The 17,756-nt window shown below is 42.0% G+C and overlaps 2 protein-coding genes across 6 annotated transcripts in view; one reads left to right on the top strand and one right to left on the bottom strand.

Moving 5' to 3' along the window:
• Positions 1 to 9,366, top strand: part of LOC111868105 (probable tRNA (guanine(26)-N(2))-dimethyltransferase) — a 16,529-nt gene extending 7,163 nt beyond the window's left edge. For 4 of the 5 annotated variants that reach the window (XM_023858498.2, XM_023858497.2, XM_023858496.2 and 1 more), the window contains exons 5-11: positions 347 to 575; positions 1,399 to 1,547; positions 2,784 to 2,946; positions 3,095 to 3,309; positions 4,093 to 4,392; positions 5,504 to 5,636; positions 8,930 to 9,366. In XM_023858498.2, the coding sequence (XP_023714266.1) occupies positions 347 to 575; positions 1,399 to 1,547; positions 2,784 to 2,946; positions 3,095 to 3,309; positions 4,093 to 4,392; positions 5,504 to 5,636 (1,189 nt within the window). In that variant the 3' untranslated portion in view covers positions 8,930 to 9,366. Of the gene's footprint in view, positions 1 to 346; positions 576 to 1,398; positions 1,548 to 2,783; positions 2,947 to 3,094; positions 3,310 to 4,092; positions 4,393 to 5,503; positions 5,645 to 8,929 lie in introns of all 5 variants that reach the window. The other variant, XM_023858495.2, reaches the window with a different exon arrangement.
• LOC111868107 (glutamate receptor ionotropic, kainate 3-like) overlaps positions 9,362 to 17,756 on the bottom strand; it is a 16,149-nt gene continuing 7,754 nt past the window's right edge. The window contains exons 5-9 of the mRNA XM_023858499.2: positions 17,284 to 17,454; positions 15,456 to 15,682; positions 14,202 to 14,413; positions 13,091 to 13,362; positions 9,362 to 11,209 (exon numbers count right to left, since the gene is read on the bottom strand). Of these exons, the coding sequence (XP_023714267.2) occupies positions 10,993 to 11,209; positions 13,091 to 13,362; positions 14,202 to 14,413; positions 15,456 to 15,682; positions 17,284 to 17,454 (1,099 nt within the window). The 3' untranslated portion in view covers positions 9,362 to 10,992. The remainder of the gene's footprint in view (positions 11,210 to 13,090; positions 13,363 to 14,201; positions 14,414 to 15,455; positions 15,683 to 17,283; positions 17,455 to 17,756) is intronic.

Genomic DNA, 17,756 nt, shown 5'->3' with positions numbered 1-17,756 from the left:
CAAAAAACAGCTATCCTGGGAACATCACACATACTACGGAAAGTGCTAGAGTGCGAAGCTTGAAGCCTGAGTGGTGAGGTGCATCACTGGTTCAAGAAAAGGAATACCAGGAAATAAACCTGTGACAAGAGATGATGATGATGATGATGATGATGATGATAATAATAATAATAATAATACTGCTGTGGGAATCTCACATAAATAGATGGATATTAGCAGTGGATAGAAATAATTAATGGACTACATGATGCTAAAGCCAGTTTTATTTATATCAGCTGCACGTAACAAGCGCACCTGGTTCAATTTTGAAACCATTAAACTCTCACTGAACTCTGTCTGTTTACAGCATTCTGATGTACAAGCACAGGCAACCCAGTGAGAGAGTCAGCGCCGTGGATCTCGATCCGTATGGATGTCCATCCCCCTTTCTAGATGCAGCTGTGCAGTGTGTCAGTGACGGGGGTGTTCTGCTAGTGACGTGTACTGACATGGCTGTGCTGGCAGGAAATTGCCCTGAAACATGCTACTCCAAATATGGAGCCATATCTTTGCATATCAAGTCATGTCATGAGATGGTATGTATCACAAATATGTCAGCAGCAGGTGGAGTGTAACATGTGGACATTTTCATGAAAGTGCAGTCCACTGACTGGAAGCAGTAATGGATGTAAGGATTAACTGTGTATACTGAGGCCATGGGAAGAAGTCAAATGGGTGGTTGGATGATTATGTTCAAGAATATTCACTGTCTGCCCTTAAGGGTGGGGTGTTGTATGATGCTGTCAGTAACTAAACTATGTAGTGTTGAATGCATGATGAATTAATTGGAAAGCGTTTGGAACTAATTGCTATCCGTAATAATTAAGTCATAAGAATAATGATTCATATGTAATCTGTCAGTCCTGATGTCCATTGTAGCTTCCGGTCCCCTGGTCATGACACTGTATAGTTTGGTAGGTGGGTACCAACATTTCAAAGCAGCATGCCCAAACGTTAGAAACAGTAAGAGTGTTCAGCAATCATACTGTGTAAATATTCATAATGTTCTTTGATTGTAATAAGTAAAGTATGAATAACAAATACTATATTTGCAGTTATGTAATGCACATTTTTTAATTTCAATACTCCTTTATCAATTATGTATGTTCCTTCTTCTTCCTTTGCTGTTTTCACTTTATATGAGTCATCTAGGAAGCAGGCCTCTCCATCTATCTCTGTCTTCCTAAAGATCCTCATCATTTTCCTCCCACTTCCTTCTTTGTGCTGGGTACGATTTTTCCTATCCCATTATCCCACCTTGAGTTTGGTCTTCCTGTAGTGTCGATGTCATGTTCAGAACCTTCTTTAGTGCTCTGTCACTTGTGAACTGTTGTGTGACAAAGGTTGGTAATTGTACAGGCACTGAGGATAGTGTTGCAGTGCATAGAGTCGCATGCTAACCGGTATGGTCGCTACATTGTCCCACTGCTCTCTATCAGCGCAGACTTCTATGTCCGTGTGTTTGTAAGGATCTTCAGTGGGCCAGCCATATGCAAGAAGACGACAAGGTACCTCTCTTATATAACTGTGTATATACCGTCATGTGGTTGTGTGACTGCAGACTGGGTTTGGATTGGTAATCAGATTCATTGGACACTTTAACACACAACTCATGGACTTAACTTTGCAAATCACCGTCACACACAGACTAGTGTTCTCAGTCACCGTGTTTATTGTGCTGCTTAGTAACATCTTCCAATAGTGGATGTTCTTCTGCTCCCGGGCTCATGCCCCCACAGGGTGGCAGGCTCCTCACAGCAGCCTCCAACCATTCTAACTGCCATTTCAAGACTCTTGTTCTCCAAGTCCAAGTCCATGTCACATTGCGACTGATGGTCAGTCAGTCAGTAAGTCTAGTTATGGTCTTGCTTTTGTGGGGTGCCCTCTCTGACAAGAGGATTGGTCCGTCTTTTACATATGCTGCTGGTCTTTGCCAGCACAATCTTTCTCGGGCCTGAGTCCCTTGGGGCTTGTGGCTATATTTTACTGTCTCAGATTTGAGACTTCCCATTTCATCACCTCCTATGACTCACAGGGTCACAGTGGAGGTATTTGACCCCGCCTCCACATGGCCATCTCTCTTGTACTGGCAGGGCACAGACTGCACAGAGAACACTGGTGCCAACAGATCTATTGTTGTGTGTGTGTGTTGCAGCGATCATGTGGTGGCTGCTGAGCCATTGCAGAACCGTTCCCAAGCAATGGCTTTCTCTGCTAGCATCACAATTCTGGCTTTCAGCACATGTACCACAATATTTTAATACTTCAGTATAGGTCTGAATTCATGTTTCCTGTTTTCTGTACAGCTGCTGCTCATGTGGCAGTATTTCCCTATATGAAGTCCTGCAATAAACAGAAATAAGATGAAAGTCATATGATGTAGCCCTGTACTACAGATTTCCGTCATAAAGAAAATTTTTGTTGTGGGTTATTTTACAGTATTGTCAATAGCTAGACTATGTAGCAATGTATTGTGGAGTGATAGATGAATGATGAATTGGAAAGGATTTGGAAGGAAGCAATCATGATATAGTGAAGGTACTGTCATACATTAGTCTGGAAGAATTGAGAGAAACATCTAGACATCTCTCTGCGGATACATTTTACACACCACAACTTCCAGCGTGATTTGGTAGGGGTGAGGTTAAAAATGTTTAAATTGTGTGGGTGGGTGTGGTTTGTTGTGCAGAAGTGAAGATAGAATTTCATTGCTGTACAGGTTTCTTGTTTCTTTGTGTTTGCAGCAAATTGGCGCTTGTGTTCCAATGTACAGGTTGTGAGACCCTCTCTCTACAGCCTCTTGGAGTATCCCATCAGTACGGGGACAAGCCACACCAGTTTAAATTCACATTGCCACATGGCCCCCCAGTTGGAGCTTTGTGTCATCACTGCAGACATAAGCACCATGTACGTACAGATTTGTTTTGGTGCAGCTGACCTCCCACTTCTGTTATTAATGACTTTGCACCTTCCTCTTCTGATTGTTGTCATCATGAACAATGTTTAACATCAGTGCAGAGCATTGCATGAATCTAAGCACAGTCATTGTATGTAGATGGGAGGGCCCATCTGGATTGGACCTCTGCATGATGAGATGTTTGTGTCACGACTGGAGCAGTTGGCCGCAACAGGCGAGTTTGGCACAGCACGCAGAATGCAAGGTGTGTTGGCCATGGTTCGAGAAGAGCTTCCAGATGTCCCGCTGTATTACACGTTGGATAGACTCTGCTCTGTCATTCATGCTGAGTCAATTCCCATGATGCAGTTTCGGTAAGTTGTCGTGAGGTGGCATAACAAACCTTAATTTGCCCACCACATCTTGGAGAAAAGCATGTCAGTTTGACAGTGACTGTCCCTCAACTTAAGATCTATATCATGAGTTAAGTCTGTTTTAGTGAGGTGGGCAGGACATATAGCATGCATGGTAGACAGGTGAAATGCATACAAAAAATTCTGTTTGCAAAACTTGAAGAGAAGAAACCACTTCAGAGGCTTGAGTGTACGCCAGAGGATAATATTAATGTACCTCTTCCAAGATATATATAGAGCCAGAATTGCTTAGTTGGTACTGTGACTTCACTACAATCTAAATGAGCATAGAATTGGTTCAGTTTCTAACAGTAACAAGATTTTTCTCTTAAATACAGTGCCCATTGTTGCTTATGGTCCCTCCTACCTTCCTAGCTAGTGGATTCCAGTGGGTCCTTTCCTTGGGGGCAGAGCAGCCAGGGTGTGAAGCTTACTGCTGTCCTGCATCTAGTGTTGAGGATAGTGCATGGAGCTATACCTTGATTCCTCCCATACGTCATCATGGTGGCATTATGCTTACTTGAACATAGGAACTTTATTTTAAAGATATGAGAGTGTGATAGTATGAACTGGATTCCACTGGCTCAACAGCAACAGGTGGCAGGCTGAACATTGAGGTTCCATAGAAAGTGGGCAATTTCTTGATGATGTGAGTGACTCTTAGCTTCTCCAGGAGGTGTTTGCTCAGTGCAGTCTGTTAGTTGATGATTAACTGAAATCATCAGACTGCTTCATGTTTTCCAGATCTGCGCTGATGAATGGTGGTTACCGTGTGTCGCTCTCACATGCCAACCGCATGTCTGTCAAGACAGATGCCCCAGCCAGTTTTGTGTGGGACATAATGAGACACTGGGTTAAGCTGCACCCTATTCGGAAGTGCCGTCTTCAGGGTGTGGCAGCCATTCTCCTGTCCCAGGAACCCACTAATGAGATCAACATGGAAGTGCGGTCTGATGCAAATCCTGAGTCTCGCGAGAAGGGTCTGGCACGTTTCCAGGAGAACCCCCAGCGGTTCTGGGGCCCTGGCATGAGAGCCAGAAGCAAGTAAGTCAGAGCTTTCCTTTTTATATGTTCAGTTTGTTAAGCCTCAGATAATGTTTTAGGAGCATAGCACAGACCATATGTTACATGCCAGACTTGTTTAAGCGCCGATGTAGTTGACCTGTTCGGGTCTCATGCTCAAAGTTTATGTTCGAAAGTTGTCATCCCTGTTCCCTCTCTACTTTTAGGCAATAACCTGCCAGACTTCTGAAATGTTATCGCTGTTTCATGCGGTTTCGTTCATCCATTCTTTTGTGAAACAGCTTGTTATGTATTTAATGTTATTAAGATATTTTCATCGATTCTCCATATTGAAAACTGTGATAATATGTTTCATAATTAGCCAGGTTAGAGACCAATTATCTCACCTTAAAAATGTACTAATTATAAGTCCCACCCTGGCTTTAGGGGATGCTGATTAGTGCAGCTTATATTCAGTAAAATATAACAAACAAAATTGCAGTATGAGATTTGAGGTTATTCCGTGAGAGGTGGGTACTAAAATTTCAGAAGAACATATTGCTTACATCTGCAGGGTAGAGGTAATGTGGACAGCAAGTTCCTCCAATATGTTGGTAGCCAACTACCAGACTACATGGTGTCGTAAGTATGAAGGCCACTGCTAAGAATAAGACACGTTCTGGCCCAGACTAAGCCTTCAGAAGCATGTGAAGGCCGAGCCATACTTAACCAAGCAGGAACCGAGCTTCAGAACCAACTGTAATAACAGGTTTGGACTTCTCACAGCGGTGACTGTGAAGAGTGCTTATCTTGTGGGATGTGGCATTATGTATTGAGGTAGAGGTTCAGTGATGTTTAGGAGGAACTTACTGCTTCCATCTTCATGGTTGAAGAATGAACCAAGTAGATCACAAGCATTCTACTTGCTACCTATATCGTGCTTGTTGCTTGCTTTGTTTACACTTCAGCTGTGAAGGTGGTGGCAATATGTTCTTCTGAAACTTCAGCACACTTCTGCCAGACTACACAGCGTTGCATTCCAGAAGACAGTGCTGTACAGGTATAATGAATTCAATGAAATAAAGCTGAAGCTGTCCTGGAGACGAGAGTCATTGTATTAGCCTACACTGGCTGCTGTCTGTTTCATATGCAGCATTCAAGGAGAAGACAAAATGGAGAAGAGCAGGAAGAATCAGGGGAAGAGGAACAGATCAGAGGCAGGAAGTCCAGTGAAGGACGGCTGTACAAAACAGATGAAGGGAGAAGAGGAACAGTGGTGCACCTAGGTACACAAGTAATGTCACGCTGCTTAAAGCATATGATGTTATATGTAATCAACATAGCTTGACTAAAATAACAGGGGCGCAACTAACAAACTAACAGTCACTGAGCAAGTTCGTTCAAGGGGTAAAGTTTGTGAATGGTATTTGGAGAAGCACCCTGTTTAAATCATATCCAAGATACTGAAATTTCTGTATGAGGGTTTTATTTAGTTTCTCGTCTCTGACCGTCCTGGCAAATTTTGAATGTATTATTCACTCTTCTGCCATTTGAACCTGTGCAGTCATGGTTATTGGCAGCATCATAAGAGTATAGATATAAAGACATTTCACATATTGTTTAATACATGGGATTGACCATGACTGCATTACCTTGCGAACTGGTTTGGTACGTCATTGTTGGTTGCTGAATTCCGGGCAACAGTCAAATTCATCAGACCAATAATGCAAGTTTCATTAAAGTCACTGTATCACTTCTTGACCCCCAGTGCTCTTGCCATTATTTTCAAGAGGGTACCACCTGGTTGGTTTTATTTGGGGAAATGGCCTCAGTAAGTTACTGAAATGAAAAATCATTAATTTTTTTTTTAAGAAAATCACTGTTTCGTGATTTGGGGCCCATGTGAAGGTCCCGTTTTTACAGCTGGAATATTCATATCCTTTGAGCACCATACTATGGCAGATAAATTTTTGAATACTGAATGTGAATAAAATCATTCCAGCCATTCAGGCGTTACTCAGGCACACATACAGATGGTGTACCAAAAGCCACTTTTTACTTGTATTTTGAAGGGAGCTGAAAACATGTTAAGTTCATCAGAATCTGAAGATAAATTTTTCACCATCACAGTACTTCCTCAAATATAGTGTGCATGTGAGAAAGTAAATATGTACATATATTATGTTGCATTATTTGGAGACCAAGTCACTTTGCACACAATGGTGAATCTCATTATACACAGAGGCTGAGAGTATAAAAAATGTGTACAACTGAATGAATACTGAGTATAGGGGAGAAGGTGCAGGAGCCAATATGGCGGAGTGAGAATTTTAGGGCTCATTGGCATCTGTGACAGTGCGTACTGAGGCTATGGACAGGACGGTGGTTCTCTGCATGACACTTAGGTGGAGCTGCAGCTCTGCAAAAATGTGGTTTACAATTGCAGGGGTCACAGACATAAATTCTGCAGCTGTTATTCTTTGTTTTGAAATCGTCATGTTGCTTAAAGCAGGTGGAGGAAGCATAAGGCCATTTCAATGTGTCGAATGTTTTGATGGGCTTTTTTTTTTACCAGTCACATCCATTTTGTCGCTGATCATCAGCTTCTTCCCCATTTCTCCTTCACTGATTCAATTTTAAAACTCAGCAGTTGATACAAAGGAATTATGCAGTTGTGTAAATAAATATGATACAGTCAACCCTCGCTAATCGGATTACAGTTATTCCAAATGTCAGATAATCCTGATTGCAATGTGAAACATGAAAAGAGAGAGCTTTCAGACTGTGTTAAAGGCAATCAGAGAGACTGAAACCATGCAAGAAAATATCCAAGATTGGCTTGAGCTGGGTGAAGGAGCTTTCAGCTTCTGACAGAGGAAGAAATTGCTGCAGTAATTTTTTTATTTATTTTCCTCTGCAATAATTTTATTATTAAATTTATCATTTGTTTGTTGTTTTTTTTTTTGTCCTTTAGGGCTATCTTTTGATTCATTAATCTGGCTTATCACTTAATCCAGATGACTGTACACCAATTTTAAACACAGATGTATATGCATATATTGCAAACAGTATGCAGTTCACACCTGTTAACACAGCCTGAAATAGGATACAGCAGATGTCGCATGGCTCCTTCCTGGTAGTTCCTCAAGCTCATTGAATCCCATGCATATTGTTCACTGTCTGACCAGCTAACAACTAGGAAGCTGACTTACAGAAAACTGTACCCAGAGGCAAGGAAATTACGGCCCTCAGGTTTTGGTTAAACACTATATCAAGGTACAGACTCCATGTACAGACTGAATTTTCATCCACTGAATTCATGTAAAAGTTTAAATTGAGAAACACTGGAATGGGGTAATTTATGCATTTTATATATAGGGGTTTTGTTGGGGCACCAAAAAATGAACATTAAATGTGGGAAAACCTTAAATCTGGGTTCTCCTATGTTAGTTACATCGTTACTACAGTACTTCAGATAGACTGTAATTTGTTTCTTGAGCTGTGGCCCTGTTCTTGGGGTGTGAGATGGAGGGTGTCTGAGAGCAGGGCCCACAGGAGAATATCTGTACCAAAGGGAGATGAGGATGAACGCATACTGATGGGCTTCACAATTTGTACTTCCTTCTGGGATGTTATGCTCTGTAGTCTGATAGACTATTACCAATGTTTAAGAGGAAAGTGGTGCCGCCATCTTCANGCTTTATAATGTAGCATACAGACCCATTGCTAAGTAATCACTCTGTAAACAGTGCCCACTTCTAGGGAACAGATTGCTAACTTGCAGCAATGGACTAGCTGGGAAGTTGTTTTCTGTGTGGTCCGCTAAGCAACAACTGAACAGCAACAGAGGAACTGTGTTTTGTGTGGTTCATCCCGAGATGTTGTAAGCTGGACAAATAATGAGACTTAATGCAGTGTAGTGCAGCACAGGGATGTGATGAGTTGGTTGGTGAGTTAATGGGTTAGAGAACTGCAGTTCAGTCATTGTGAACTGTTGCTGTTGGCAGTTAGCTCAGTCGTTAGACTGAGAACACTTATTGCATGCCGCAGTTAACTGCAGTGTGTGTGAATTAGCAATAGTGCTCAATACATCCAATTACCAATCCAAACCCCGTCTATAGTCACTCATACATATTACAGCTAGTGTCAGAAGTGGGATTTGAGTCCATGCCCATACTCTTCATAAAATATTATTGTGGTGATTAAGTTAAGGGGGACGAGGTCCGCAGGACAAATGTTACATGGGAGGAAAGGGATGCATGCAAAATGTTTTTCACAAAATGGGGAGAGACAGCTTGGGAGACCTAGGGATAGATGGCAAGGCAAAACAGATTTTATGTAGGTAGGATGTGGAGGTGGGTTAATCTGGCTCAGTTATGGCCTAATGTTGGGCTGTTGTTAACATAAGAATGGTATTCCATGTTCCATAGGACAGGTGAATTTACTGCTGAGCTAGCAGAAGCAGGTGACCTTGTGGATGGGTAGAAATTGCTCCTTTCCTTGTTCTGTAACAGTATACTTTGCTAACTTTCTGTGTCCCTCTTGCGTCAACATATTTTTGTCACTGTTTTGTTTTCAGGCTTTGTTGGATTTTGTTTCTCATGGTGGTGACTGTGAAGAGTACCATCTTCTGGGGTGGTGAGAGGTTTGCCATTGAAGAACACAGTGTACTTGATCTTAAAGTAAAGGATTAACTATGTATTGCTCATGGGACATTGCCCATTGAGGATATTCTGTGTGGGGTGCTGAAGGCATTAGATGCTGTGCTTAGGAAGGCTGCTGAGGAGGTCTGGCAGGATCCTGAAATATTCTTCAAGTGCAGCCATTTTGGTACATCCAAGAAGATAATGCTGTTCACTTGTATGTTGTTTCGTGAAAGTGTGAAGACTACACCACTCGAATGAAAGTAGAAGAACGATTCATTGGATTTTGTGCTCTCATGGCTGTGACTATGAAGAATGTGGCCTTCTGGGTTGTGACGCTGTGTAGTTCAGAGACAGCCCAATGTTTTGGAGGAGTATATTGCCTCCATCTTCAGGGTCAAAGAATAAGCTCAGCTTCCCAGCTGCTTCTGCTGGTTTCTTGTGTGGCTTATTCATCAGCCATGAAGATTGAGGTAGTATGCTCTGAAATGTTGGGCTGTCCCTGAACTACATGGCATTACAACCCAGAAGACTGCTCTTCATTGGCAGAATTATTGTTTTGTTTCTTCTCATCATCGGTGTTTTTAAAATACTACAATACACTGTACTGTCATATGTTAAAAAGAAATTTGAACCAGAGATGAGTTTATTTTCTCTAGATTCTAGGTTTATGTCTCAGAAAGAGTAATCAGTATGTTGGATGTGAGGTTTTCACAACAGTGACAGTGAAGAGTACCATCTTCTGATATGTGACAAGAGGTAGTCTGGTACAAACTCACCGACATCTTAGAGCAATCCAGTAAACCTCTGTGAGACTATATGGCTTCATATCCCAGAAGTCAGTGCTTACACCATGAGAGGTGGTACGCAAGCACAAACAATATTCCATTATTTTGGGTGAGTCACAGACATGGACAGGTCCACTTGGGTGAACAATGTGCATCCTCCTGTCCTGTGGGGCCAGATGCCATCATCTCTAGCACAATGCCATGCTGTGAGTAAGTGTAATTTCACTTTATGTCTTACTTTGTGCATTAAGATTTTATGATAAATTATTAAAAAGCAAGAAACTCCACTGCAATAGTTGGACACTGCTTTTAACAGCCATGGCTGCCGTACATGTCGGTAAGAGATGGCGTACGTCACATATATTTGGATGTTATTCATCTGTTCCACAGGAGGGATCAGGGAACAGAGAATTAAAGTTTTATTTAAGGTGCATTTGAACACTAAACTAAGGGAAGTCTAAAATGAGGAAATCTAGCACTAAGATTATTTTCTTAGGGTCACCGAAACTGAACATTAAATGTTACGTCAAGGAAAGTTAAATGAGGGTTCCATTATGTGATGAAGATAGACAGTAGTAAATGGAGAATGTTCAGTGTATTTGCAGCTTCTTTCAGTTCTTTTAACTTTACACTTCAGTTTTTATTGCCGATAATGTTTAACACATTTAGCTATCCATTGGATACTTGGGGCTGTTTCCCTGAAGGTAAATAGGCTTGAGCACAAAGCTGACCACTCACCTCCATCTTGTCCCAATGTCAGGAATGGTGGAGTTATATCTCCACTCCCCATACTTTTTCATTGGATGATGTTTAATTAGTTAAATATAGATAAATTTACGTTTTTGTACCTGTTTTGTTTATTTGTTGCTAGAAGTTGAGTTGTGCCGTACGTACACATGACATGACATTCATCAGATGTATGTTCCTTTGCATGTTACATGTTGTTACATGTGTAAAACACAGTGGTTTTAAGTAGCAGTCAGTTTGGACTGACCAACAAAGCGGACGTTGATCCCTTTGGGGTTCATCTAAATGCTCTTTAAAAATCTGGTTCCTACTGCACAAAAATACGTCTCAGTTACGAAGAAGTGTAATAATTGATGTCTAGTCTGAGAATCATACAAAGACACAGTGTACTGTGTGGAAAAATTGCAGGGTTCTTTTAATGTTAAATCAAGTGGTCCATATAGTTACCAGTATGGTTTAAAGGTTTAATGCTGGCTGGTATGCCTGTGGTGATGCCACGCAAACTCCGCAACGAGTAACAGTACTGCAGCTGCAATGCCAGAGCCTAGAATTCCCAAGGCTGACATGACGTGTCCAAGCCCAGCGCTGGAGTAACCAGAACCATTGCTGCAGGATGCAGGAGCCACCATGCTTCGCTTCAGGCCCACCTGCAGGATGCCTGTCTCATGCAGCCACAGCAGCCTGTGGGACAAACGTTAAATACTCTGATTAACATTTGGGCCTTAATGCTCTCTGCTGCAAGAACCCCAGGGGTCTTAAACTTGTGTTCAGCACAGCAGCTGCGTTTATGTTGTGCTAGTCTTATACACCAAATGGGTCACTGTAGTACTCATGCTCTATACTCGTATTTGGAAGATGCTGGGGCACTACCTGTCCTGACTGAGGTTTTGGCATTTTCCTCTCCAGACTAATGACAGGACAGTACCTGCTTTTGGACTATGACTGCACCTTCCAAATCCTTTCCAGATTAACATGCATTAATCAGTCCACTCAGTGGTGTACAGTCTGGCTGTGGAAAGTGACATAAGTAACCCACAAGAGAACTGCATATGAAGTAACTGGGATAAAGGTAAGTTAAATGTGTGGGGGAGGACCATTTTAAGGTAGGTATATGGAACAGTAATTGAGAAAGTGCTGTGGAACACAGAACTAACCACAAACTGGGCGTGGCAGCCCGGGTTCGATCCCGGGTCTCGTAAAGTGGGATTTGTGGTGGACAAAGTGGCGTTGTGGTAGGTTTTCTCCGAGTACTTCGGTTTCCCCTGCCACTCTTCATTCCACCAATTGCTCCACAATCACCCTCACCTATCATCTGGGGCTGGTACAATAGGCCAGAAGTGGCCACAGTACAGGGGACTTAGTTCAACCCCGCTAGCAATAAAAAGAAAACAACAAACTGAAGGAATTACATAAAACTCTTGATCTGGTAGTGGACAGGAGAAGAAGGAGGAGGAGAAGTGGTGGCGGCAGCAGCAGCAATATTTGGGCATGTGATTAGAATGGGTCAAATAAGAGTGAGTAAGAAAACTGTTAAAGTAATGCAGGAAGCAGAGGAAACGTGGGAAGACCAAGACTGAGATGCCTGAAGATGTAGAGGATGATGTAAGAGAGCTGAAAGTGAAGAGGTGGAGGCAATAGGCAGTAATAGAGAAAACTATTGTGAAGGAGGCCAGAGTTCTTCGAGTGCTGTAGAGCCAAGGAGGAAGTGAGGAATTGTAAGATTTTCACACACAGAAATGCAACAGTTATTCAGAATAAATCATGTTAACTTTCCTAGTGTTCCTATGACTGGCGTGTTTCCATCTTGGATGGAAATCCCTCTCATGGTCATGGCTGTTATACATCTGTTTGTTTCTGTTAGTGCATCATTCCCAAAGTATACTCTTAAGGCCTCTTAAGGCCCCAGTGAATATAACATGGTTTTGAACCTTCATTCATGGAAAATTTGATTGCATGTCACAGTGCCATCTTCTTACTGACTTCGACAGATACCATCCTGCTGTGTGATTAAAGACTTGCATGCAAGTATGGTTGCTGTGTGAAGGAGCCTTGTTGAAGAAGAGTTNGTGCCATCTTCTTACTGACTTCGACAGATACCATCCTGCTGTGTGAAGGCGCCTTGTTGAAGAAGAGTCCTGTATGTTCAGCAAGGTCTCTGGTATGTCGATTTTGGTTCCATTCATATGTTGAAAAATGGAATGTAGTAATTTTCTAATGATGGCATTATGATCTTTATCACTATTTGATAACGATTCACCCTCAGAAACATTTTATTTGCAGTACATGTATCATCACTTGAATGTTAGAGTGTTCTGTCTCCAGTTTTGGTGAAAATGAGATAATGCACATTTCTGATTCTCCATATTGTGTTGCACTATCTCCGCATATTTCATTGGTTTACCTTACCTACAAGTGTGAGATTTCAGAATGCGTTCTGTTTTAAGTCACATTTAAACTAGTTCAAACTAACTCTGAACCCAGCTTCCTAAAAATCTTGTTGATGGGCATATGTGGTCTGATACTTGGATGGCCATGCTATATGTGTAAGAGGCCTGTCTGTACCAGTAATTTAAGATGTCAGCATATGGTGAATCCTTTGGCACAGCCCAGGCTTTCATATGTTTTGTGCCAGCAACTGGTGAGAGTGTCAATTGACAGGCTTCATCTGCAGACAGTCTTGTAGTCATGAAGTATTTCAGGGGGTACTCACTGGCCATACCAACCCTGTTGTCTCCCTGAAGCTGCAAGAAGAGCTGATCTAATGACTGTACTTTGTTGCGCTCTTTTCGTAACTGCGTTGAGTGAAGTGTGCGCACTGCGGTGTCTGGTGAATTCTGTGCAACAAGAAGGTGGTTACTTGCATGTGAAATGTTGTTCGAAAGGATGAAAAGCATTAGACTAATAAAGCTCATTTATCTGCACTGGTTACTGATGTGTCACCAAATTAAACAAATCAAACAACAAATTGAAGCCTAACCCATTCCACCCTAGCCTAGTCTATATCTATTTGGTCAGGCATAGCCTAGACTACCCTGGACCTAAGCAGGTAGCCTAATATATTCTTGACCTGCATAACCTAGGCTACCCTAACCCCAGCTAACCTAACCCACCCTGCAGGTATCTCTAACATGTGATACTGCCATTCCCAGGAGCAGCAGTATAGCTCAAAATTTTTGTTACTCTTTGGGTTTCATCGCTTTTAAGTTTAATTAAATTAGGTGGGTCCCTTGTCACCATGGCATGGTGCTTCCTCGGGTTGTGGATCGAGGTAGCTGCAAATATATTGAATAAGCAGTCACGGACAGCCAACAAGGGGTGATCCTTCAGCTTATGGGTTGGACTTGGGGCTAACAACTCCTCACCATAAAAAAATAAGATTGTTACAAAATGTCACAAAGGGCCTTGGACCTTGACAAATTATTACATGATAATGAGCCTTTGGGTTCCATGAAATGTTGTGAAGTTCTTGGGTGGCTGCACAGCTGGTGGCTTCTAAAGAAGGGCTTGGCTCCATGAAGTTAGTAATTAAATTAACTTTAATGTGATTAATTTTGGCTGTTTATGGATCCAGAGTTTTGTGTACTGTACAAATGATTTCATTATTTTTTAATTTTCACAGCCACCAACACATGTTTAGTTTTAATAAAGTCATTAAGTTTTACAGTTTCCTCACAGAGAAGAAGTCTGGCAGGAGACCATCCCAGGAGGCTGAGAAGTCAGTGTGCATTTGAGCTACATCAGAGAGCTGCAGGTTGGTATCCTGCCCCTGCACAGCCAGCAAAGATGTGACCCCCGCAGCGAACCACGTGTACAGGAGGTATGATGCCATGTAGCCAATTATGAAGACCATCTTGCAGGAGACTCCTTGTGGCACCTTGCTGAAACCTTCAAGACAGTAGCTTCCTTTTAAGGTTACTGATTGTAATGCATTGTCATCAGGACATAACTGGCTGAGCAAGTTAGCTTAAGCGAAAATGCTCTAGATTTATTTTTATAAAGGACATCTTGACTGTTACACTATACTAATGTATAAGAAAAGTAGAAATCCATAAAGTGTAACTAAGTGAGTAAATAGTCTTCTTGATTCACATGTTTCCTGATGATGGCAACAACATTTAGGACATGAGAGTATGCTTGCTGAATTTATTCACTTGGTTACACTTGGTGGATATATATATATATTGTCATGTGTTTTATAGGCAACACAACAAGAAAATTCACACAGGCCTCAGATGTGGCAAATATGTTTATTGTCAAATCTCTTCTACACTTACAAGTACAATTATCATCCACTTATAACGTATCCTGATCCGTATTCCCACCAGAGTGGACAAAATGCATTGTAAAATGAGGCACACAGCCAAACAGTTAATATCAAATATACTACACCTATACCATGGGCCTCCAAGCAGTTTACTATACACAGACAAGTCCTGAATATACCACTGTATGTCCGCTGGAATATAACAACAAAATTGCAACAACTGACTTAATAATATGAAATATCACATGAAGAGGTTTTAACCATTATTACATAACTTTCGTTTTATAATTCATTGTATTTTTGTACCTTGTATTGTATAGTGTAACACAGATGTCATGTATCCAGCTCTACTGTCACATTGAAATGCAATTCAATAGTATCTGGGTGTGGTAACCATGTATTTTGCCTGATGATGGCTTTAAAAGCCAAAACATATAACTAAAATAATGTTGACCTTGACTGTTATGTTGTTGTGTTACAATGGATTCCAATAAAGAATTATAAAAGCTAGAAGTACTAATAAAACTAATGTAACCCAATTCTGGTACTAGCATGTCTTCACAATTATACCGTTGTACTGTTATAATGAATTGACATAATCCTCATTCGTGCAAAAATGCACCAAGTGAAAGGAGATGCTGGCATGATGCCCAGCTGCCCTACCTTGCTGACAGGTGGCTGCAACCGCCCACAACGTGATCTCCACCCATGTCCATGGTTTGGGCTGTCCTGACAGGAACTTGGCAGTCTGCAGTGATGCAAGGCGGAAACTGGCAGCAAGCAGCACAAGTGCCATCACCAGACATACCAGCCACAGGGAGCCAGTGAATGTCAGGACAAACACATCTTGAGTGAGGGGCAGGCCGGCTGCTCTGTATGCCAACATGCGCCTGGACATACAGTACATCACCACAGTTACTATATGGTTTAGAAGCTATTTGCATCAGTCAGTACATTAGTCCTTTAAAGAACAGTGGTTAGTATATGTACCACCTGTTGTAACATCAAAGAGCCCCACTTTTTTCCACACAGTGCATTTGTGTGTTTCAGATGGTTCTAACAATAAACAGCATTAACTGGTTGGGCTTTGTAGCAGAGATGTGATGTGTTTCCTGTGAGGTATGAACTTAATGCTTGACTAGAACCACACCTGACACTTTTGGAAGTGAAACATGATTTTCCCTAATATGGTCTGTTTGTATAAGCCACACCAATAATTAGCTTGATCCAAATTCTGACACCTTTGGACCCATGTAACTTCCAAAATGGCTGTGGTGTGAGACAAAGGTAGTTCTTGTATGTTCATTCAAACCTCCATTCTTCTTTCTGTGTTTGTTGTGTGTATGGGTGTGGAACTTGGCCTCTCACATTAAGGTAGGAACATAGACTGAGGGTGTTTGAGAAAAGGTGGCTGAGGAGAATATTTGGCCTGTAGAGTTGGAGAGAATTCTGTAATGAGTAGCTTCATAATTTGTACTCTTGCACCATTTATTATTATTATTATTATTATTAACATTGATGAAATATTGAAGTGGGCAAGGCATTTAGCAGGCATGGGGGCAGATAAGTGCATGCAGCTTTTTAATAGAGAAACCTGAAGGTAAGAGACCAGTAGTAAGATTTAGGTATAACATTAAAATGAATTATTGAGAAATAAAATGGTGTGGATTGAAATCACCTGGTGTAGGGCAGCGACCAGAGGTTCTTTTGAATGTAATAATGAAACTATGGGTCCATGGGATGACAGAAACTTCTTGAGTAACTGAGCAACTATTAGCTTCTGAAGAACTTATCTCCGTGATGTTGACTGGCCAGTTGACAATATGTTCATTGTGTATGCTTGCCAGCTTGAGCAGTGGTTGCAAGAGGATCATAACATCACACGTCCAGAAAGTGGGATGTCCTCACCACAGTGGTGTTTCCACCACAGCACACATGGTAACTGAGTCCATTCTGTGAAGCTAATAGTTGCTCAGCCACTCAAGAATTTCCCAGTGTTTTATAGAACCCAGGGTCTGTTACCATGTTGACAGGAGCCTGCCTCTGAGCTCTGTCCTGAGCCAGATGAACCCAACACCCACCTCCCCCCCAATCTGATACAATTAAGGTAGCACAGTTGGTGTAGGAATGTGCTATGGGCTTCATGGCCAAGAAATTGGGCTTCAGTTCTTCAGCAAGGGAAACAAATGTTTCTCCTCTTCACAGTGTCCAGACTGATGGGCTCCTGTTGAATGGCTGATCCATGAATTTACATCTAGTGCCCAGGTAAATGTGTGGAGCTGTATCTCCACTGCACCATACAACTTCATGGCATGGTGTTTAATTAATTAAGCACCAAAACAACCTTACCTTTCTCACGCTGTGTCTTTAATATTGTCCTGTCATTTTCCTCCAGGACTGCAACTGGTTTCTTCAGGTTTCTGTGTCAAACCTTTGTACTCTTATATGCTCTCAAATGTGTGCAACATTCCATGCCTGTTACGAAATGTACCGAGTATGCAGGGTGGGGTGCAGAAAGAGTGCCACAGCTGTCCTGTCTGCGGTCAGCGTGGGGTGACACACCATGAGGTCCACTGCACCCTCTGCAAGCATCCCCAGCAATCCAACCCACACACCCTCATCATCCTGAAAGCCCCAGGCGCCACTTCCGATGAACTCAACCCTGAAACACATTCCATTCACACTGACATGAATACAGCCAACTAATGCACCCAGCTTCAGTTTGTCTTTCTCCCTTGTCATAACCACTAGAATCTGTGCAAGTGGTTGTGAAGGCCACGCCATAGCTCAAGCGATTAGTCACTGGCTTTTCACCGCGGCTGCCCGTGTTCGATCCCGGGTCTGGTGAAANACCCCAGTTTGGGGAGTGTAACCGTACAATGCAAAGGACTCCAATGTTTTGGTTCACGTGTGTCGGTACTTGTCTCTACATAAAAGCAGAGGCAATACCTCACACCCACTCCA

The sequence above is a fragment of the Cryptotermes secundus genome, unplaced genomic scaffold (genome assembly GCF_002891405.2).
Source record: "Cryptotermes secundus unplaced genomic scaffold, Csec_1.0 scaffold1440, whole genome shotgun sequence".
NCBI lineage: Eukaryota > Metazoa > Arthropoda > Insecta > Blattodea > Kalotermitidae > Cryptotermes > Cryptotermes secundus.
The sequence above is the reverse complement of the archived record's forward strand: the minus strand, read 5'-3'. Positions and strand labels throughout refer to the sequence as shown.